Source organism: Convolutriloba macropyga, chromosome 13 (genome assembly GCF_964194025.1).
Source record: "Convolutriloba macropyga chromosome 13, txConMacr16.3, whole genome shotgun sequence".
In the NCBI taxonomy this organism is placed as follows: domain Eukaryota; kingdom Metazoa; phylum Xenacoelomorpha; order Acoela; family Convolutidae; genus Convolutriloba; species Convolutriloba macropyga.
In genome coordinates, this window is record NC_134480.1 from 32,504,534 (window position 1) to 32,527,630 (window position 23,097).

At 33.7% G+C, this 23,097-nt stretch overlaps 2 protein-coding genes across 3 annotated transcripts in view; both read left to right on the top strand.

The window, feature by feature from the left end:
* Nucleotides 1–5,142: 5,142 nt before the first annotated feature.
* Nucleotides 5,143–9,321, top strand: LOC142352022 (uncharacterized). Its single transcript, XM_075404355.1, has 2 exons — nt 5,143–5,352; nt 8,990–9,321. Exons 1-2 carry the CDS (start codon nt 5,149–5,151, stop codon nt 9,290–9,292), a joined length of 507 nt encoding a protein of 168 aa, XP_075260470.1. The 5' UTR covers nt 5,143–5,148; the 3' UTR covers nt 9,293–9,321.
* Nucleotides 9,322–14,066: 4,745 nt separating this feature from the next.
* The window catches only part of LOC142351851 (uncharacterized), a 32,049-nt gene continuing 23,018 nt past the window's right edge, over nt 14,067–23,097 (top strand). For both annotated transcript variants that reach the window (XM_075404080.1, XM_075404081.1), the window contains exon 1: nt 14,067–14,473. In XM_075404080.1, the coding sequence (XP_075260195.1) occupies nt 14,149–14,473 (325 nt within the window). In that variant the 5' untranslated portion in view covers nt 14,067–14,148. The remainder of the gene's footprint in view (nt 14,474–23,097) is intronic.

Here is a 23,097-nt window from a genome sequence, read left to right on the forward strand (position 1 = left end):
TCTGCTTGCTTAGCTATGGCATTAGGCTGCTAATGATTTCCTCTGATTACGCGAAAAAAGGCGAAAAGCAAATTCATTGTTTTCTTTCAAGAACAAGAGACGAGTTTACGGATATTGCTTTTTCTGCAAATGTTCATGCGCTAACTCACCTTGGTTGGCAAGTTCGAAACTTTGGGCTGCTGTGGACAACATCAGGAATGATGTTCGAGTCGGCAAACTATTTGCTCAGTTCTAAGTTTACAGGAACTGTGAACCACCTATCCCTCACAGTAGAAAGATATCATAGAAACAAAGAAGCCTCTAGACATCCGATCAGGGGCCAAGATGGATTATCCTCATTCTGTAGAAAAATTCGAAATGAGAAGTCTCACACAGAAAAGTCTGTTCCGATTTCGCGTGTTCCAGGAATCTGCAATAAACCAGGCAGAAATTATTTTCAGCGCTTAAAATTTGATAGTTTTTTGTTGGAGTCCTTTCCTAACGAAAAGGACTGCTTTGCTATGGCTTTTGAAAATCAGAGTATAATTTGTGGAAGGATACGTATATTTTTTGTTGAAAACGACCAGGAATATGCGGTGATCGAAAAGTACAAAATTGTTAGTTCCTATGGTTCGCCTGTTAAATCGTATGTGCCTGTTCATTCGTTCTACAAAATTGAAGAAACCGACGAAGTTATCGTTGTTCATAAAAAACTTATTACTGGAAAACTTATTTCCTTTAAAATGTCGGGAACTATGTATCTTGTCCCAATGCTCAATATATTTGAACATGACTGAGCTGTATATCGGAACTTCATTTTGTTGCAATCATCAAGTGCTTTGGAGCTCGTCAAACTTGTTGTCATCAGTCGAAATATTTATTTGGTGCAATCCTAATCAGAAAACTTATTTCATATTGTAAAGATGTTTCATTTCTTTAATTAATATGAAAAACCGATTGTGGTTCTGTCGATTGAATATAGTGATTCAAATTCGATTCACTTGATTCATAGTATCTCATTCTAATCTAAACAGACGTTTAACAGACTTGATATTGAAACTTGATAGTAGGCACCATAATGTCAGTTGAAGAACCGATTGTGGTTTTGTTTGCACCTTTCCAAAGAAATAAAATATTATTCATCCAACTTTTCGTTCTTGAGATGTCCACCAATTTTGATGAAATAAGTTTTAAAGGAAATGTATCTTAAGGACTGATTAAAGGTTCAAATTAGAGGGACACAATGAAAATTGTTTTAAGTATCATACAGGCGTTGTTCAGAAGCACTATTATTTTTATTATTTGAAGAAGCGATTGAGGTTTGTTTACTCGTTAGTTTGCTGACAGATTGCATGTTGACTCTTAAGTTTTCTTAGGTGTCAGATGCAAACCTCACGGCGATAATTAGATTTCGTTTACATCAAACATTAGCTCTTTGATTTCATACTAGGATCCTTTATAATTTCTTTGATTTCTTATTAGGTTCATATATCTGTATAAATATTTATGTATATATTTAAATACAAATAATTTCCTTGGATCCAACCTTGCGCCTTGAGGATCCTTGCGCTTTGGATTCAACTCCGGGGCTTCATTGAGGTTTAGTACACAGATCATTTACAATTTCTTTGGTTTCATATTAGGATCATATATGATTTCTTTGATCTCATATTAGGATCATATATGATTTCTTTGATTTCAAACTAAGATTATACACCCTATTAGAATGAATTCTTGGGTTTCATGGAAGTAGACATGTATGAATTCTTTGATTTCATAATAGGATCATGTATGACTTCTTTGGTTTCATACTAGGTCCATATATGATTTCTTTGATTTCATATTAGGATCATATATGATTTCTTTGTTTTCATAATAGAATCATACACTTTTTTGAGCATGAATTCTTACTTTTCATGAAAGGATCATGTATGAATACTTTGACTTCATGCTGGGATCATATATGACTTCTTGGATTTCATTCAAGGATCATATATGATTTCTTGGATTTCATAGAAGGATCGTACTAAGAAATCGAGTATGGACAGTATGAAATCATATATGATCCTTGTATGAAATCAAAGAAATTTCAACCCGGGTTGATTTGGAATCTAATTCAAATTTTGAGCAAATGCCATTACGATTAACAACGGCAAGAACTGAATTTGAATCCCTTGACTGAACGTCAAGTGTTAATCAGTACTGATTTAGCGGAATCGCAAGTCTTGAATCAGTACTGCATCATAGCTCTAATCAGGTCACTTTTTAGACTTGGCTCGTCTAAAATTAAGTCCTAACACATGAAACGTCTTGAGTCAAGTCTTGGCCATAATTTTAGCAGGTCTTGAGCGAGTCTTGGCCATGACTTGACAAATCTTGGATCAAGTATTAAACACAGTTTGTTTTTGTTTAGTAACGAAAGAAAAAAGGCCGCCATCTATAGTAGCTTGCCTATAAAATTTTCTAAAGTGAAAGAAGAAGCACAAGAAAACGCTAGCACCTCCACAAATTTCAATTGATAGAAAATAAAGAAAAAATTCTGATATCGCCCAAAGATACCAGTAATGGCCATTTCTTTCTGCCCATTGAAAAAAGTCTGGTTTAGGAGTGAAGACTTTTTAACGGGACATCTTCAGCAAGTATGTGTTCACATAAAAAAGCTTGGTCAGAATAGCAATGTTTTCGTAAAATATTTTAAACCCTTTTCTGCTATTTTTGAAACGCAATAGTTATATATTTTTTCTCAAAATTTTACCTTGTTTATCAACAACGCAAAAATCAAGACTTGTCAAGCCATGGTCAAGACTTGCTGAATCTTGCCAAGTCTTAACCAAGACTTGACTTAGACTTGAGACGTCTTGATATGTTTTCACAAGATTTAAGACTTGAAATAAGACGTGATCAGTACTGATTTGTCAATTCAAGACGCGTATTTTGCTAGAGAAGTACCGATTAAGACTTGGAACGCTTTGCGAGGCATTATCTCAAAACTTAGAAGAATCCCCTACATATGAAGACCTGTAAAAGTGGCAATCTTTTGAGGAAAGGACCATTAATTCGTAGGTTCAAATTATGGCGGTTTTTGAACGCTTTCATGGACGTTTTTTACATCGTTTTAGTGGTTGACATTTTTCTTTTTTTTCTTTAAAAGTGGTGCTGGTCGCAAGTTAGAAGACGGTTTTAAACGCACTTCTTAGCAAAAATTGTTGACAATTGTGTTTTGTGGTTAGTTTCGACTTTGTTGCACAATTGACCTAACGTACGTTTCTTATCTTGACCAGAGTGTTCATGGGTTAATAATAGTTGCTACTGTAAAACTTTTGGACCAACTGCTCCAACTGGACATTCGAAACCAATCGGTTGTTCATATTTCTAGTTTCTGTTTTATTTCATATATTTATGTTACTTTTTCAAAAACGGGCGTTGAAAATATTTATTAATAACCGTAAATTATTAGCCTTACAATCGGCCAAAATCCCTGAAAACGAAAGATTGGAGAAAAATTTTGGCAAATTTGTCATTTCTTTGATATAAAGATCGTTAGAAAGAAATGTGAACACAAATCTTCTAAAAATATTGATAAAATAGGCCGTTTCCTACGTTCGAAAGACGGTGAAAATTAAACACGAGAATACAAATGAAAGGATTTGATGATTTGATGCACAGTTTTGGCCCTGAAATTACATGACTGAAACATTTTAAATGTTTTCTTGACAAAAATTATACTACCAACAATTTGTCTCCAAATTTAGGCTAACTGGTCTGCACCTCGCATTTTTGGCAGTCTCTTAAGGATTGCTCTTCAAATGTCCTTCTCAAATAGATGCTAAGTTATACCATACCTAGCCTAAAGCTTAATAGTCAATTTTTACTGAAATCATTAATTTCACATTTAGCAACTAAAATAAACAAAAATGCAACTAAAATAAACAATAAACAAAACTATTTTAGGTTGTAAGCATCGATGATTGCAAGTGGTACACATTATGCTTTTTGCAAATTGCAAGAGTATTTTGAAAAAAGATTTTAAAGTTTTTTTATATTTATAATGAACAACCAATGAACCATCAGATTTACTCGAGTAAATTTAGGTTTAGCTAGATTTTTTTGCTCGACTGTGCTTCTCACACTCCTGCTAAAAGGAAATTAATCTTATATTGAGACTGATATCACCATAATTTGTTTACAGTGACCATACTATGATCTTGTAAAAAAAATGTGCTTTCCAGGCAGAAGTCAAGTGCTGGGAACTATCGTCATGAATCATCATTAGCTGTGAAAAAAATACTGATTTATTCTCTTCGAACATTGCAGAAAGCAGAAAAATAATGTTTTCTTCTGTTGGATTATCTTTAAAAATTGTATTGAAACGGCGTTAAGACCAGCAAATTATGTCAAAGTACCCATTTCCTGGCAATTAGTCTGAATGGCGGTGTTGTCAAAAAGATGCTGCTTTTCCGTTTTTCTGTTCGCGCTTTGACTTGGAAAACAGAAGCTTTAGGTGTAATTAGTTTTTGTCTGAAAATACTCTTCTCGTGCTACAAAATGACATGATTATAATATGTTCACAGTGAAATCACAGACCGAGAAATACTAGTTCAGCGCTGATTTATCATGTGCTTTTTTGAATACCAGGCAAAGCGGTCATTCCCTTCGTTTATAAAACATGCAATCAAAAACAATAAAAACAAATCAAACCAATCAAAACAATGAAAGATTTTCACACTGATCCCCCCCCCCAAAAAAAAAATAATTGTCAAAAACGATGCGCTCTGGTGAGCCATCTTTCTGTTCAACCTCATCAGTGGGTAACGAAGTTGAGGTGCTCGTTATTGGTCAGACACATCCAGACAAAGTCAGTCTGATAAGGCTTTAGCTACGTTTTAATTTTGCACACAATAATTGCCATGAGCAGACTATCTCCTTTATAATCAGACACTATCCAGAATTTGACCAGCAAACTTACCCGTGTAATAAAAACGCACTTCCCCCTCTGCACTCTAATTGCCTGATCATTAAAGATCGCCTCAACCTGGCTAGCCCACTGGCCGTAATCTGGCCAGCATCCTCACCCCACAGTCGGCCATTGTTTACAAGAAAATGTTTCCGGTCGGTGTTATTTAGTGCTTAGATGAAAAATTTAGTTGTTTAACTTTCAGCTTTTCGTACATGGATGATGGCTCTCCGATGAACGACATTGGTCTAATACGAGTTGGGACTCCATTGGCAAAGAGAAAACCAATCAGGATGTGCATAGTTGATACAAACCACGGATCTCTATTGACTCTATTGACAATGGGATCTACATCCTCTGACAGTTTGCAACTTCCAGATCGACTGCAACAAGTCGCATTCACTGAATCCAAATTCAAGGTTCCAAATATACGTACTTAGCCTTCCTCCCGTAGTCCTGAAATTGTTGTTTTTCTAATTAAGAAAAATTATCTGTATGCTCGATTGTAGTTAGTGTAGATAGTCAGTGTAGTTAGAGAAAAACCGCAAAAGCACTTAAGCATTATTCCTTGGTATCGACGGTATGGTCGGTTTTTAAAACCAAACGACATAATGTTCCAACGCCGCTCATCCATATTTTCGGCTTAACTGTCAACCAATTAAGGAACAGATAAATAACTATCAAAATTCAAATATTATTAAAAAAAAACAATTGGTGGATGACAAAAATTGCTTTGAGCTAAAATCTTTTAGTATAGAAATTAATATCGCATTAGAAGACCGATGAGACCTGCCATTATTAACACTACAAGACAAGACAAGCAATAAAGTCAAATAACAACAATACATGAAACAACACTTAAAAAATACTTAACTACAAAGTCAGAATAGCGTCAAATGCAATCAAAACTCAACAAATTGATTTTTTATTTCACAAGCAAAAATATGGGGCGAAAGGCAAAGTTGAAAATTACGTTTAAATTTTTTGAAAGCCGCAGGTTTCAAATAATGAAAACCATTAGATATCAACTGAAATCGTTACGCAAATCACCTGCATTTATTCAGAAATATTCATTCATTTCCTCAAGAACGACAACTAAAGACAAATATAAAAAAACAGCAAAATCAAAAAGAAGACGGTGTCGAGCCGTTAAAACCAGTATTTGATTGAGGAAAAATTGAAAGATTCCATTCTGTTCTCTTTATAAGCGTCGACAATCAGAAATATCACATTTCAATAATATAACAAGACAAGAAAAAATGTTTAATCAAAAATGGGAAAAAGACAGAAACTTAAAAGAAATCATTTTTTTTCTTAAAACTCGTAGCTTCACACAGCTGAAAATGAACATTTAAAATGTAGAACCACAATAAATGTTAAATTCCATTATATTATAAAGACAACGCAATCTTTCGTTGTTGACTCTGAGCTGCCAGTTGACCAGGGAAAAAATGAGAAAAAAATTGGCAACGCTTTGTTATCCAATTTTTATTTTGATAACAAATTTTTATAAAAGTCAAAACGATCATAGACTTTTCACTTGAAAAAATAGATGAGCCTCCATGAAACTTCATGGTAATGCAATTGGACTGGGAATTAGTAAATCTCAATTTCACTCTTTCTGCTCTGTAATGTAAATAAAAAAAGCAAAAAGATTTTTAAAAAGTCAGCGACCGATTGCCATCCGAATTATTTTTGGGTTGTAGAAAATAACGACTGCACCAAATTTAGCTGTTATTGCTGTTAGTCTTTTTAGAAAATTTTACAGCTTAACAACATCCTTCTTTCTTTAGAGGAAAAACCAGCCACGTTGTTTTTCGAAACATATTTTGAAAAAGAAATCTTGATTTAGAAAACATTGGTTAATATAGCATTTTGTATTAACGGGGCGGGGATTCAATATACTTTATTGAGGAAACACTTGGTGCTATAGACAGAGTTCTGTTTTTTCTTTTGAACGTTTTCTCTGACCAGTAGAACAGTGCAATAAAGCACTTAACTGAAGTTGCACCCAGCTGCATTTTGAGAAAAATAAAGATTTTTATTTAAAAGTTACCGCAAATTTGAAAAACAAAAATGACTCCAACTTTAAACGTCTCTTTTCTATGTTTTGCTGATCGGACCTCAAGCGATTCTTCAGTTTTCAGGGTTTTGAAAATTGATTCTATGTTTAAGGTTTTCTTTTTTCTGTTAGTTCTTTTTTCATAAATGCGGAGATGGCATTTAAATGCCAGTTTTTCTATTTGTCAGGTTGTAGCGGCTCGTTGAGTAAACGATGGTTACAGCTGCGTTTCAGCTTTTTATACCTTTCAAAGCCGTAAGCAATGCAAAACTTTCCGCAACTTTTTTTTACTATATAGAACACTTTTCTTCAACCTTTTTCCATGTTTGTAGACTACTGATTAATTCTGACTAATTTGTAGCAAAGCAAATGTAGAAGTAAAAATGCACTATCAATTTTATCTTATTTGCTGCTGTGTCAATAGAAAGCGTATCTCGTTTCTACAAACGAGATACGTTTTCCGTTAGGCCTTAAGCTGCAACTGAGATTTTCAACCTCAGTGCAACAGAACTATCATATTTTGTTACAATTTCATATTTTGTTACAATTGTTACAAGGATAAAAGTTTAGTTATGTATTGTAGGTAGAATAACGTCGATGTCAATTGTTACCGATTATTTTTGTTCATTGTTTGTTGCTTGCTGCTTTACTGTATGCTACCAAAAAGCTACTACAGCTTAATTTCTGCTTTTAAAGCACGATTCGCGCTTGATAAGCATGATTTGCACCCAGGCGAGAAAAAACGGTGTGAAATTTAGAAGTTTGAAAAAAAATTTTATTGTCATTTTCTCAGACTGACTATAAATGATGGCTAAACCACTTTGTTCTTTCGCTGTTTGCCAAGTTCATGCGCTACGAGCTGATAGATTTTACGACAAAAATACGGCAAAAACAACCTCACAACATGATCCAGTGCACAGTATGCGCAAAAATTTTATCGGAAAAATAATAGATTCGAGCAGAAGTTACCACAAAATCCAAAAAAGTGAACAGAAGACCCATGATTGTCATAAAAATCCTAAAAAAGCTAGTTGAAGATGTTTTAAAAGATTGGAAACCCTCGCTTGAGCGTATTAGAAAGATAAAAAACGCTTTTTCTTGCTCCAGTTCAATTTTCAGAGGTACAGTTAGTTATGTTTCCAAAAATAATGTGTTCTTTTGAGAAACGCTGCAAATAATAATAATTTTGATGAAAAAAGCAGTTGTTTTCGTTCGTTCAAAATGGTGTAACAATACGCTCAAGATGCCTTTCTTTTAATGGCAGAATCATGTTTTACCAATAAAATTGGAGTGCTCATCTCCAGCGACGAAACTGTTCGAGAAATAATTGTTACTTTTCAAACAAGCTATGCAATATATATATATATATATATATATATATATATATATATATATATATATATATACACATATATATATATATATATATATATATATATATATATATATATAAACATATTTTACATTTCTCTGTCATCTTGCTTCAGTTGTCTTTGCATCAATGTTATTTGAAAAGATATCATTATGATGTGCCAATTTGTTTAAAAGGCAAAAAAAAACATTTTTAGACTATTTTGTGTAGCTTTTTTAGTGTCTGCTTGCAGAATTGTTTGGTATTTGGACAAACAAATATTGGCCCAAAACTGCTTTTGATGGGAATTCACGGGCTGACAAAAAGTTTTAATCATAGAACTTTCATATTATGGAGCATCGACTTCATACATTTAAAAAGAAAATGGTAGGACTACGACTTTGTCATAAATGAATTTTTGTTACTATAACTTTTTCATAATGAGAGTTCTATGACTACAACTTTTTCATGAATGGAAGATCTATGATTTCAGCTTTTCCATAAATGGAAGTTCTATGATCACTACTTCTGCATAACAACAAACAGGAGCTATCTATAGTGCATTATGGAGGTTTCGGATTGAAAGAGAATACAGATATTAAGTTGGTATCAAAAAATAAAATACATAGAAGTATACTTTCAGTACTCGAACATATGGAAAATGGAATTTTGTCCGGAATACAACATCTGCACTGATCCAGTGACATCTGGGAGCCATTTATGCGAAGGAGATTCTGGAAGTCCTCTCTATGAGAAGGCATGTACCTTTGCAAGAAAGCCCCTTAAGGGGGAATGTCTGATGGGTGTTGCAAGTTATTATCACAGCGACAAAAGTGATCAAGATTTTAATCGACCGATTAACGACTGCAATTCTGGAAGTTACTTTACAAGCATTCCTTATTTTTATGAATGGATAGCTAAAACTATTGAAAATTATATAATATAAACCACTATTGTGATAGAATTTTATTTTGAGCTGAGCATGTTTTGTCCTATAGTGAGTTCTTCGTTTGAGGTGCTGCGTCCTAGTTTGGGCTCCCATCGAATTCGATCGATTCAAAATTTTATTTAAAAATCCAATAAAGATAGACCTCGTAATGCTTTTTTTTAAAATTCATCATTGTCTGAGCTTTTTTATCTAGAATTTTTCCTAATTCTCTCAAAGTCTCTGATAAAAAAGTTTTTTCTTGATGAAAATTTTGTCTGGGCATAATATTTCCAGAATTAGTTTGGAAACTGGCCAGAGACAATTCAGACATCCGATGTTTTTCTCTGATTTTTTCTCTTGACAGTGTTAAAGGTCCCATGATCAGAATATGGCCATAGTAAAATTCCAGAATCGAAAGTTCATGCTTCAGTACTGGGTTACTCTGAGACTATGATCCGGGGAGCGAATGCTAATAATGGTGGCGGTCAAGCAAGCAGATAGGCAAGCAAGCCGAATTTTGAAAATGAGGTCAAGAAGGCCGAAAAATTTTGGGATACCCGAATTTTTAGTTGCCCCTGGCGGGCCGCGATAACCCGCCCGCGGTAACCGCCGCGATAACCGGCCTGCGATTTCCGGATTACATCCTACAGCGAATGAGAGGCATGGCCATGGACAGCCGTCTGCTGAGGCCCGTACCCACTAGATGTCTAAAAATTGACGTTCTTTTGTTTCTTTGGTGCATTGGAATACATTATGCTCTATAATATTATGCGCAGTGTTGATTGTAACGGTTAACAATGTATTATTTCCGATAGATTACATATCTATTACATAACTTTCGGCTTTCTCTTATGTCGGCTTACTTTTACTTCGGCTTGCTTTGCGTTCACCGCTAATGATATTCGAATCCTCTCATTCTGATAACGGCAAGCTCTGATTCAGGTGGCAACATAACACTCAGGACAAAAGATCAGTATAATAATTTTATATCATAGTCAAGCTAAACAACTTTATCATGTTACATTTATGTGTTGTCCGTCAGAAATTAACCAACAAACGGCGGTAATTAAGTCAAATTCAACGGAGAAATTAATAATTAACATTCACGCATTCGTAAACCTCCCTAGTGATGAGCGGATTCAAATCTTGCAAAAATCTTGCAAGATGATTCAAAACTTGCAAGATTCTTGCAAGAATCTTGCAAGATATCAATCAAGGCCAAAAAATAAATCGGGGTACAAATGCTTTAGGAAATATATTTGAAGCAAATTATTGTTTACTGAACAAGTTACAAAACATAATTCAATGAAAAAAAAATTAGCCAGGATTCAAAATCTTGCAAGAATCTTGCAAGAATCTTGCAAGAAGTATGTATTCTCTTGCAAGATAGCTTGCATGATTCTTGCAAGTTTTTAAATTTTTTAATCACTAGGGCTGAAATCAAGTTTTAACTTCATAGAGCATTTAAGGTGATTTTTTGAGGCAAAAAAAGATGAATTCAGATTGGGTTTTAATTAGTTATACCCTAGATCGGCAGATAACTGTCCTATGCTTGACCCATTTTCCCCGAGTTCGTCCTTGGTACTTTTTCCATTAGAAACAGAAAGAAGAGTCAGTAATTGACTAGCAGAAGTAATTAAGTACCAGTAATTAATTAGTGGCAGAGCCATCAATGTTTCTTTACAAGCAGAATGAAAGAATCGATGGCACAAATTTTAGCCTGAACAGACAACTGCGGTAAGTATATGTTAGCACATGAATCTCAGCGAGTACAGTTAAGAGTACAGTATTGCAAATTATTAAACGAAAAGTTTTTGTCAATTTTTCTAATTTTTTCCTGTTTTTCAAAAGGCTGCTGGGAGTAGTTGCTGGAGGTTCCTCTTTTTCAAAAGAGGGAGTATTTGGAGAAGCCTTTTAAAAGTTGTGAATAAGCCAAATGTTTCCGTTTCCAAGGCGAGGCAAGTGCTTTCGTTTCAGATTTTGATGGGAAATGTAAAAAGTATTAGTGGGTTTGGCCTCACCGCCAAAAATTATGTTTCCTTACTGCGATCGGGCCGCTAAGTTAGGGCCGCAAAACTTAGCATTCTCTTTTGCACGTGCTAATTGCTAATTGCACGTGCCTCCAGGTTTTAGCGACCAAAAAAATTGTACCCTGAGTTCTCTAATGTTTCTAAAGCAGACTGCAATAAGCTTCAAAACTTTAACGAAGCGTTTGGTAATTTAGTTTGCGAGTACATGTGCTGGAACTAGTGTATTTTGCAAATTTTAATACATGGGAGAGAGTTTTTGAAATCGGATTTCAATTACATTTTCTTTTTTGCTGTAGCAACAAAAATGCAAGTTATATCGTGTTTGAACTGCTCTCACCCATGTATCAAAACCTACATTTTGAACGTTTAATACCCTGTATGGGAATTGAAAACCCTTCATTACTTAAAGGAAACCCCAAAATTATGGGGATTGAAACAATCAAGATGTAATCGACAGCTATTTTGATAAAAAAAATCTGGACATTCCTAAATGTGACAATTCCACCCTGGTAACGTTTTGTTATAGAAAAAAATATTCAGACATTATCTCTGAAATTGTAGGAACGATTAACGAACAAAACTTCTTAATAATGTGACAAAATCAAATTATTTTTTAATTTTTCGAAGCAAGATTTAAATAGTTTTAAGACAACTAATTTCAGACAGCTCAGACAGAAAAATTGGAGCAAAGGAAACTAATACAAATATTTAATTAAATTGCCCAACGTTTCGGTATTCCGGTGCCACATCTAGAAGTCTACTATTGCTCCAAAAATTATGGGTTTAGATCTCGGAACTGCCCTCCTAAAAATTTGCTCCAAAAGTTTTGGGTTTAGGTCCCGCAAGTTTACTATAAAATGTTTTGGTAAGATAAAAAGATAAGATGCACAGTCGGTTTGAACTAAGTCCTTATGTACAAATATGGAAATTACCAATTGCTTAGATTTTCTTCTATACTTTTTAACAACCTAAAAGTTCAAGGCGTTTAGAGTAGTGATTACACAGGAATGAAAAATTGTCAGATATCTCAATTATGTAGCCGAAAAACTAAATGTATTTACTTTGCTCATGGATATTTTTGAAATAATTATGACATTGCCAAGACCAAAACAAAGTGTATAAATCATGATATTATTTCTCTGGTTTCAATTCATAAAGAAAAAAGTGACAAAAAGAGTTTAAAATCCCATTATACTAATATTATTGGAGAGAAGACGCATTACAAAATTTTACAAAGAATGATGTTTTAAAGTCTGAGCAACCCATCATCTGTTGATATCTTTATTATGAGAATTTCAAAAAAAACACACTTTTTGGTGACTCTTGTCACACAGTTCAGAAGAGAATCAAAAGAAAACAAATTACAAGATTGAACCCAAAAAATAATGACTAAAATTTAATTACAAAAAATTAAATAAAAAATCCCCTGCCCTTCTTTAATTGAAATTCTGGAACGCTGCACAAAATGGGCGTTTGCTGATGATCAATTATCTTATGTTATTGTTCGCATTTCTCCTCGCAATAACCTTACTCGTACAATTTAGCGGCAAAAAGGAGCAACTTTTGATTATAAGACTCCTATCCCTTAAAAATTTGTCGAAACAATGAGCAGAAGGCAAATTTCTGGTTTAAAATTTAACTGATAGCACAGATTAATCAGAACTAAAGTTCATCGATTGTTTCATCAATTTTATGGTATCATGCGATAAAAATTTTATAAAAAATTGTTGCTGGAAACAATTAGATACAAAAGTTGATTTTTTTGGTTATATAATTCGTTTTAAGTTTAGTAATATGATTTTTAAGGTTTTTTTTTCTGAAATAATTTTTTTCAAATAAGTTGGTTAGACATTGATATTGTGCCGCTGCTTCAAAAAATTCAAATGATAATAAATTGAGCACATCGGTTGGATTTTTTTTGAAAGTTTTCAATCCAATGACATTACAAAATTTAATGAGATTCAGAGAAAAGTTCTAAGAAAAACATATTCACGTGAGTTTTTCTTCCAAGAAATTTGAGTAAGGAGGAATTTTTGAGAAAACCAGGTTTCCTAATTGGTATCAAACAATAAAGAGAATTCATTCAAATGTACGTCTTTTCGCAAATTTTAATAAAAAAAAATTTTGGGCTATGCGGTCCAGATTGTGGTGATTATGGATTTCCGAAACTGTGGAAAAGTAGCAGCCCAGTCTCCAGTATGACATGTAGTCTTCAAAAATTCTTTCTATATATGTGGTCATGTTGTCTTCAAAATTTTACACTTTCTTAACTTTTTATTTTATCCATTTGTAATCTTGAATTACTTATACGTTAACTTTAAGGAAACTTTGAGTAAACTTACAACTTTAAACACAATTTCGTTTGAAAAAACAGTTTTGCTGAAGTATGTTGTTTTTTTTTTAAAAGAAAAACAGTACCATATGAACCACCAAATCTGGGTCGTGTATTTATTGCCAATTCTGGCTATCCATATCTATTAGAATTCTAAAGTACTTTAAAAAATCAGGGGTCAAATTCAGTGATACAAATCAATAGTTGTTTTTTTTTGCCATCGAATGTAAAAATTTGCACGCAACTAAGGAGTTTTTGCTGCCCAAAAAGATTAATCAGGTTTCACCAAATCTGTTTCTAATTTTATAGAAGTTCAAAGTTTATGACATTGTGTAATTAATGCAAGCATCAATTTACAAACTTGTTCAATTTACTCGACATTGATATCTGAACTTTTGAAACGAGATTCGTTACTTAGTTGACGAGAACATAGCTGAAGTACTTTATTACTGGGTTAAAGTTCAGTTAAATCTAAACTCGCTATTGAAGTTAAAGTTTTCAGACGAGGGAAGATGTCAATAATTTCTTATACAAGGAACATGAATATTGTTGTTTCTATACTTATCCTTACTTCGGCTATTATTCCTCATTTTCCTCTCGCTTTGGTAAACGAGCAATCTAATTCTGATAAATCTGTAAAATTTACCAGCAAATTCACAAAATTAGTAACTAATGGTGTGCCTATTGATGTCAGTGAGGCGCCCTTCTATGTCCGTATTCACATAACGGATGACCATCGAAACAGAAGCATAATTTGTGGAGGTGCTGCTGTTCAGGTTAATTGGGTCGTCACTACTGCGTCTTGTGTGACGGCACCGAATATGAAACAGTATGAAGGTGACCTTTTGTATTCAAATTTAGCCACTTTCAAGAATTTTCATAGCTTAGAAGTGGACAGAATTGGAAGAGGATTTTTTTTATTTTTCACTGCTTCTTCTTACTTAGTGATCTTTTTCACCGCTAATCTTACCAAAACTCTAATGATATATCGTAAAACTAAGTGGCAGGTGCCGCAGTGGAATCTGAAGTAGCGGAAAAGCATGAGCTGAGAGGTTCGAACCTTGGTAGAGATTTTGTCGAAAAATTTCAAATGAATGCGATGGATAAAAATTTGCCGCTAAAAGCTCCAAATCATACAAAAATTTACCGCTTTCGACGTTTTCATTGCTCAAAAAATGCAACCGCTTCTTTTTAGCGAAGAAACAGACTTGTTTGGTAGACCGTGTTTTGGGATGTCCATTTCTCATTTGCTGAAATTGCTCTCCCCGAAATAGAAATTTACTAGCCGAAATTTTGTTCAAAACCACGAGATCCGTGAAGACAAGTTGATATGAGTTTGGATTAAATTTATTGATCCAATCATTGTATTCTTATCAGTAAAATGGCTGCTTGATTGTAACCATTTCAAACTTTTTCTCTGCAGGTTTTTCATTCGTTTGACGATAGTTTTATTGGCATACCAAATGTTTGATTCATAAAACAAGACCAATTTTAGGTAAATTTTGACTAGATTGCACTCTACTGACATTTTTCAGTTAATTGTAATAATCCCATGACTCCCTATTTTTCACTGCAACGCGCTTTCAAATCTAACTCTGTTTAAAGCGTGCTCAAAACAATTCCCGTGCAAACCAAATGGTATTTCCCTTCAAAAAGGCTGTGACCTGTCCACAAATTGGGTAACAATTCAACAAAAACAAAAGTAAAAGGGGCAATATTCATTAAAACCACCAGCTTTCATCTAAAAATACCAGATAGTTTCTTTTATAGTTTCTTTGGAGCCATTGGGATTGGCCATTAGGGAGAAGATGAATTAATAGTGCAACTATGGCTAACTAATGAAATTACTTACCATTGTCTACAAATGGAACAGAATACAAATAACAAAATCAAATAGCATCTAAAAAGCCTCAGATAAACAGTATACCAGCAAAAAGAGCATCCAAAAATAACTTCACAATTCCAGGAACAATATGGGACCGGTCATTAACAAAACTTGATAACAAATTGACAAAAATGAAACGGGCAAAAATCAAAAATAAATTTACTTTTTTGAGAAGAATTAAATACAATCGACTACAATCAATAAAACCATTAACTATCCACTGAAAATTTCAGGGCATTTTTTTATTTTTTCCATATGAAGCCCTTGAGGCCTGCCTACATCCAGAATAAGTCATAAAAAATACATCTAAAAACCTAAAACTCACATAATTTTTGTTAGCAAATTAAGTCGAAGCTGTTAAAGACATCAAGTATTTATTAAAACTTTATGCAGTTTCAACAAGTCTCACCTTCAAAGCCAATGGGAACCATGGTTGTCGTTGTAACTGGTGAAGATTTTTTAAAACCAATTATTGGCAAATATTAAGAAACTTCATTTTCTGACAACTCGATGCATCAGGACCACAAGGTCAATAATTAAGAGAACTTTTTTTAATGCGACAAAGTGACAGAAAGTAGATAAGCAAATGGAAAAAACTGATTTTTCAAACATTTCTTTTTTCAAAAGCACCATACTTTTCCAACATACACAGAATAATTAGATTAATGTGGAAATTCCGCGAAAGCCCGGTTTACGTCTCATTAGCACCAACTAAGTTTTAACACTGCAAAGTAAAGAATACAGTCAGAATTCCTCTAAATTACAATAAAAACCACATAAATGAGAATTGAATGAAACCAAAATGTTGAAGCTTTAGAACCAACAGTTATCGATTGGAAAGATATTGACTATTTGATTGAATCACATTTGATGATCAAATGAGATCTGTCATTCATTAGAATGACATCCAAGTTGCCAAAAATAAGAACAAAAACGATCAGTTTTTCAAAACATTTTATTTACATTCAATTATACCGTTAGCTATCAAATGAAAACAATAAATAAGTTCACATTGTCTCTAAAACATGTTTATGTCTCCACTGAGACCTATTTTCGTCGAGAACATATGATAGGACAACAAAAATATCAACAAACCTAGGAAAAGATTAAAAATTCAAAATAAATTTTGCATGAACACTATTTCGAAGTCATTAAAAATCTTACGCTAATCGGGAGCAAAGTTTGACTGGTCAACTGAGTTTTCATTCAAAGCTAATAGTGATAATGTTGTTTTTGAGACAATGTGAAAAGGTGACAACAAAAAACAACTTATAAAATGTGCAAATCTGCAAAAGTCAAAAATTGTTTTATGGAGACTCGGGGTACCAAATCCTTGGAAACAATATTTAACACTTAAATGAAACGCAAAATTAAAGATTCTGTCACTGGAAAGAAGGTGCAAACTAAATTTTCTAAGACTAAGCAAAGAGTTGACAGATTTTTTTTATAATGGGCAAAGATCAAACACAGTAATTTTCTTAAAACAATTTATTCAAAGACATAAAAACCGTTAGTTATTAACAGACGGAATTGATTAAATTTACTTACAATCATTTGGGAAGTCATTTGCATCTTATGTAATTGAAACTCAGCCAGGAGATGGAAAAGAGAACGAGTTCGGGTATAAATAATTCAAGAATGAGTACAGTTCAAGTTTACGAAAGAAATTCTAGTGTAAACCCTAAAACTCATAAAATTTTCCCTGAAAAGATGTTATATGATGATTGGGTCGAATTTTCACGTTTGTATTTGCCATCAATAACTGACGTCTGAGGGGAATTTGTTCCGGTCCGTAAAAAACATAAAAATACAAAATTTGCTAAATTTATCCATAATGAGACCAAAACTACCCTCGATGTTGCGGCGTGGTCCAAAACAGCAAGTAATCGTTCCAAATGAGAACGAAATGGATATTTTGGTAACAAAAAATGCAATACATTAGAATTGAAGGTTGAATTTTTGACAAGGCTTATTTTTTGTTTGCAAAAATAACCGCCAAAATCTCTAATTCAGAACACTCCTAAGGAAAGATGAATTGGAATTAGCCGCCTGTTGTGTGAAAGAAAAAACATTTCTGCAATTTTTAAGTTTCTGTTTCCAAAAAACTTGAAAAAAGGGGCTAAGTTAAATTTGGTGCCACATTTTATTTCAAAGTCTTATTTTTTAAGAATTCACCAAATTTTGAAATTAAGTTTTGAAATCAAACGAGTCATCAACTCTCCTCTGTGTTAACAGAAAAAACCAAAACAACTATTGATTAGAAAAATACACGAAATTTTAGAAAAATTAACAAAAAATTTGGCTAAAGTTCCCAAAAAAACAACTGATATCATTATGATTTTCACGAAAAATTAAATATCAAAAATTTCCCGGAAAACCAATTTAACATAGCCGGCAGGTTGCCGCGGAAAATAGCCGCGATAGACGCTTGTGGCCTTCCACTGAATTGAAACAAGTAAAGAAATAAGAAATACAGATTGACCACAAGTCATTTAACAGACCACTAGACTTTTTGGGTTTAATTTGGACTATCATTTTAATGAAACACATAGGCTCTATACGGAATATGTCCTAATTGAGCATTTTCAAAAATGGATGCCCACTATTGATCTATTGATCTTTAACTAGTAAATGTTCATAAAATTTAAAGTTCATTGAGTGATTTCTGAAGTCATTTTTTTGAGTGTGTTAAGTCAAGCAATTGTCCTAAAAGCAGTAGAAACTACTAAACGTAAATTCCAAGAAGTCAGGTCGTAAGAATTGTCGATAGAGACGACAAATTAAAAATAAACATAGCAGGACAAGTCCTGACGTACAATTCAAGGATTTTCATTGACTAAGCAAAAAATCAGACCTAGAACGGACAAGGAGGAAACTGGGAAAACCATTTTTAAAAGATCAGACCGAAAACTGAAAAAAAACCAAAATGCTGCATGTAAACAAAAAACCACTAGCGAGAGAGCGAGTTTTTTTTCAAACACCGTTTTCTCACTCTACTTTAAATTTAGAGTGAAAAATTTCACGCCGTAAAATCACTCGCTTTTTCGCTCCACTTCCTGATTCGGCGTGACCAAAATTACTACTCCAATTTGACTTCAAAAATCATGAAAATGTGTGGACAGATCTTAAAAAAGACAACATCCCAATACAATTCAATTTTTTTGAATTTTTAAAAACCATAATGTCCCCAATAATAGCCGCTATCGCTTCGCTGCTATTAAAAAGAACTCTTTTTAGTACTATATTCTTCGCTGTGCGAGCTTTCTATTGATTCTACTCAATAAAGTTCTCTAATGTTAATATGTCGATTGGCAAAATTTTATTGAAAAAAAAAAACAGTTGAGCATATAATTCTCCCCCAATAAAGTGGGTCGGAACAATAAGGTTGTAACCGCTTCGTTGTTAAACAGCTGAATGTTTTCAACTAATAATTCATTGCTTCTTTCTAGTTTAGCTGCAGCAGTCCAAACGTTTTTTATCACCTCTATAAAGTTGATCAGATTGCAGTTATACCAACTGCAATACCTTCCAATTTAAATCTAAAAATTTCAAAAAAATTACCAGTCTGAATATGATAACTTCATCGAATGAGCGCTTTGTTAGGCAGTTATAAATTATCTTTTGATGGTTATTGTCCTTATTATAATCTTTTATTATGTAAAGTTAGAATCTTTTGATGGTGTACCAAGAGCAACTAACAAGAACTCTTACTAAGAAGCTCAATTTCGAATTATTGGGAGACATTTTGTAGAGGTTTCGTTATAGTTGTTTGCCATGGGGAATAATTAGTGCTAATTTTCGTCGTAGTTATACGTTTCAGTAGAAACATTTTTCCTTAAATGAAAAACCTTTGTCCCATTGATAAAACATCAACTAAATTCTCCCCAATTGATACAAAAAATAACGCAATCAGCGACAAAACATGTCAGCGCATTGAGGCGAGAAACATTTTTTTGCCGCTTTTAACGGCCTTTTTACACTAACTGAAAGTATTCAACGCTAAACGCTGCAGACTCTTGGCGTTGAAAATCAAAAATTTCCACCGCCGTCCACCTCAAATCTTAAAATATTTTTCTGTAAGACCCCGACACGCATTCTTATCACTCTATTGTACTTATTGACTGTGTTACTAGCCAATTGAGCTACAATTGTGTGCCTGTCGGTTTACTTGGGCGATTGCGGTGCGATTGCCGATCTTGAAAAATTGAATTTGAATTCCAACTCAGGAATTGAGAATTCGAGACGCGAAAGACAATGCTGTACCAAAGTTCACTTTTGAAAAGCAGTTGACTAAACTGAAATGCAACTGAGTTATTTGAGCGCAAATGAGAAGAGTGAAAGTGAGGATTAAACAAAATTAGATTAAGAGGAAGTTAACAAAATTATGAGTTTATTCACGCACGAATGAGGAAATAAGTATTTGTTTATAGGTATCAACAGACAGTTTCCTGTCTACTAACTGAACAAACGTGAAATGACAATCATATGACAAATGACAAATGAACTAAATCAACTGCCCTGGAAATTGAGAAAAAAGTTAACTAAGAAATAAATAGGGTAATGGATATTCTGATGACAAATATCCAGTCCGTATGACAATTCCCCTGTTGAAGAAATTGATTAGTTTTATCAAAATAAAATCAGAAAATTAGTATTAACGACCTGTTATATACTAGTAAAATAATAAAAAAATAGAAAAAACATAAAGTTTGGAGAGCTTACAAATAGTTTTATTCAGAATTATCTGATTGTTATTCTACCACATTTAGTGTCATTTTTCGTTTCGTTGGCAAGTCGGGATTAGGATCTGCTTCCCATCTTTCATTGGGTTTTCTAGGGTAGGCTTCACTAATGAACATTATATCTGGGATAGAAAATTCAGTACAATACCCCTGCGTATTCTGTATATTTTGAATGATGAACTGAGTTTGTTTATCAGAAGCCTTCATTTGCTTCTTTAGTTGTCTTTTATTTCTTCGCACCGATGATATGTCCGAATAGAAGTATCGCTGACTTTTATTGTTTCTTTTTTTTAAAATCGGTTAATTTACGGCGCGGTTAGACATGCTTCAGACGGCTGTGTAGGTGGAGCCGCAATTGGCTCTGCTGGGCTAAATTGAAGAAACTGCGGTAGATCCAGCGCTTCATCGTTTTTCGGATTTCTCTTAGGAATTCTCATTTTGAGAGCTCTGGCCACGTTGCTTGACGTAAAAATACATGACCGTTCAGATGATGTCATACTTATGTCACCAGGCCGTTTTCAGGAATGTTTAATCTTTTTTCTCCCAAGATCTTTCCTCAAAAGTTCCTTTTTGTGGTTAGTAATCTTTTTTTCAATGGTCTTTCTTGAATTTTCCTTAGTCTTCTATCAGTATATTGGCCTAGTTCCGTATTGCGTTCGTGCCTTGTCCCAATTTTGGCTATGTCCGATTTGCGGACACGTACTTCTGGTCTATTAGGTTTTTTGATGACGCTAGTTGTTGGACTGACTTTTCCAGCCGTACTTCTTGGAGCCAAGACATCGTAAAGACTGTCCAGATTTTTTTCTGCCGATGTGCTGGGTGTAGTTTTCTATCAACCTTGATTTGAATTCCCCGTTCGCTGCTCGGAATTGGTCTCGAATTAACCTCTGACCACATCAGCCTGGCCTCATCGTCTTTCAGTTTTTGCTTCTCTTCATAAGCAATGGCCTTCACGGCACAGATAACCTTTTCTATCTCCACATTGGAACTTATTCTGATTTTCGGTGAGATACGAACGGCCGGGGATGGTGTCCTCGTCTAATTAATGTTTAATTATATTATTATAATTTAGATTATTTTTATTTGATTTGGCTGTGACACTAGAGATTGGTGTTTTACATTGTCCGCCAAGGTGTGCTTCAAATGGAGTGATATTTGTTGTTTTTTGTTTAGTTTTTCTTATTCGCTGAATGATTGCTTGTATTGCATGTTCAAGAATAATTTTTCTTATAGATGCGCTTTCATGCATGATAACTGTCGTTCAATAGTTTGAAAAAAACGTTCTTCTAGACATACTGCTTTATGATAAATTGCAGTGCATGTATTGGTTCAAGGTTATTTTCAAAACGAAATGTTTCAGACTTTTTACCTGTTAGACATCTACCTTGATCTAATCTAACTGTTTTTGGCACTCAATGTTTGTATATATATATATATATATATATATATATATATATATATATATATTCAGGAATTTGAATATAATTTTACTAGAACCGTTTTTAACTATTTCTACTGTAGAGTGTTTTGAAAAGCGATCAATGCTTGCTAACAAATATTGTTCTATTCCCATTTCATAATAATAGGTCCACCAAAATCTATTTGGATTTCGTCATTCGGTTCAATGCAATTGAGTAAAGGTGACCATTTGCTATGCGGAATAACTGATTTTAAATTTTTACGCATTTATGTGCAGGCTTTGCTCTCACTAGCATTAATTACTATATCTTGGTGGATATAAGACCACCAGATTTTTTCGGCCAGCGAAAGCATGGCGAAACTCCCTGGATGGGTAGAATGAATATACTTTTGTAGGGCATATTCGATTGCTTTTGGTATCGCTATTTGTTCGTCAATACCCAGACATCCGTGTTTGACGCTCATGTCTTGCCAGTAGGGGTGGATATAGGGGCTTTTATCTTTGACCGTTCTTCATCGTTACGGATAACACAATCTCTATCCTCCTTGATGATGGTGTGTTTCCCAGTGAAAATTAACAGAAGTTTTTACTGAAAATACGATTAATTGTATCTGTCAGTTTAAGGTCATCCGTAGTATCCATGGAACTGGTTGATGGCGTTTTTTTCTGTATTAGAGGAATTGTTTGTTCCTGGTGCTGTTTGAGGGTGAGTTGTCCGATAAAAATACTCGGGCTTTGGTAGGTGTAGATTTGTTGGATATAACTCTTGGCATTTTTGGTGTTGATTGAATGTTTCTCTGAGTAGTTGATTCTATAGTTACTATGGGCAAAAAGCGAGGTATTTTTAGGGGAGTTGTATTTATAGTTGTATTTTTTTTGTTTTCGCGCCTATTTTTAAAGAATATGTGGTGATTATTTGATTGGTTGTCAAATGTGAGCTTTTTTGAGCTTAATTGTTTGGATTGTTCACATTTTTTGTTTTCTGACATTTGCAGTGTAGATGCAGCAAATTTAATAATGTAATGTGATTTATTCAGTAGTTATTTATTTAGTGCAATTTGTGGTTTAGAATTAGTAAAGTTTATTTGCAACGCGGTTGACGTTATTAAGTGGGGATTAATAGATTTATTTGGTTGTGTCAATTGCGATACAATTGGTAATGAAGTATTCTGAGTTGGTGAATGCAAAGCAATTGCTTTAATCTGAAAATGCGAATTATATTAGGTGTTTGCGGTGCAATTGACATTGTTGACTTTAGTAATGGTGAAATTGACTTTAGAATGCTATCAAACTTTTTTAATGTCTGTGGTTCATGTTCAATAACATTTTTAGGAGAATTCCGGATTTTAGATACCGTTGCTAGCAAAAAGTGTTTATTGTAAGATGCAGTTTCTTAACTTTGGCAAAAAGTTTT

Excerpts from the sequence above, each read along its gene's own strand:
- LOC142352022 (XM_075404355.1), top strand. The coding sequence starts at position 5,149 with ATGGATGATGGCTCTCCGATGAACGACATTGGTCTAATACGAGTTGGG. Across the intron at positions 5,353-8,989 it reads TCACTGAATCCAAATTCAAG|TACTCGAACATATGGAAAAT; the intron begins GTTCCAAATATA and ends GTATACTTTCAG.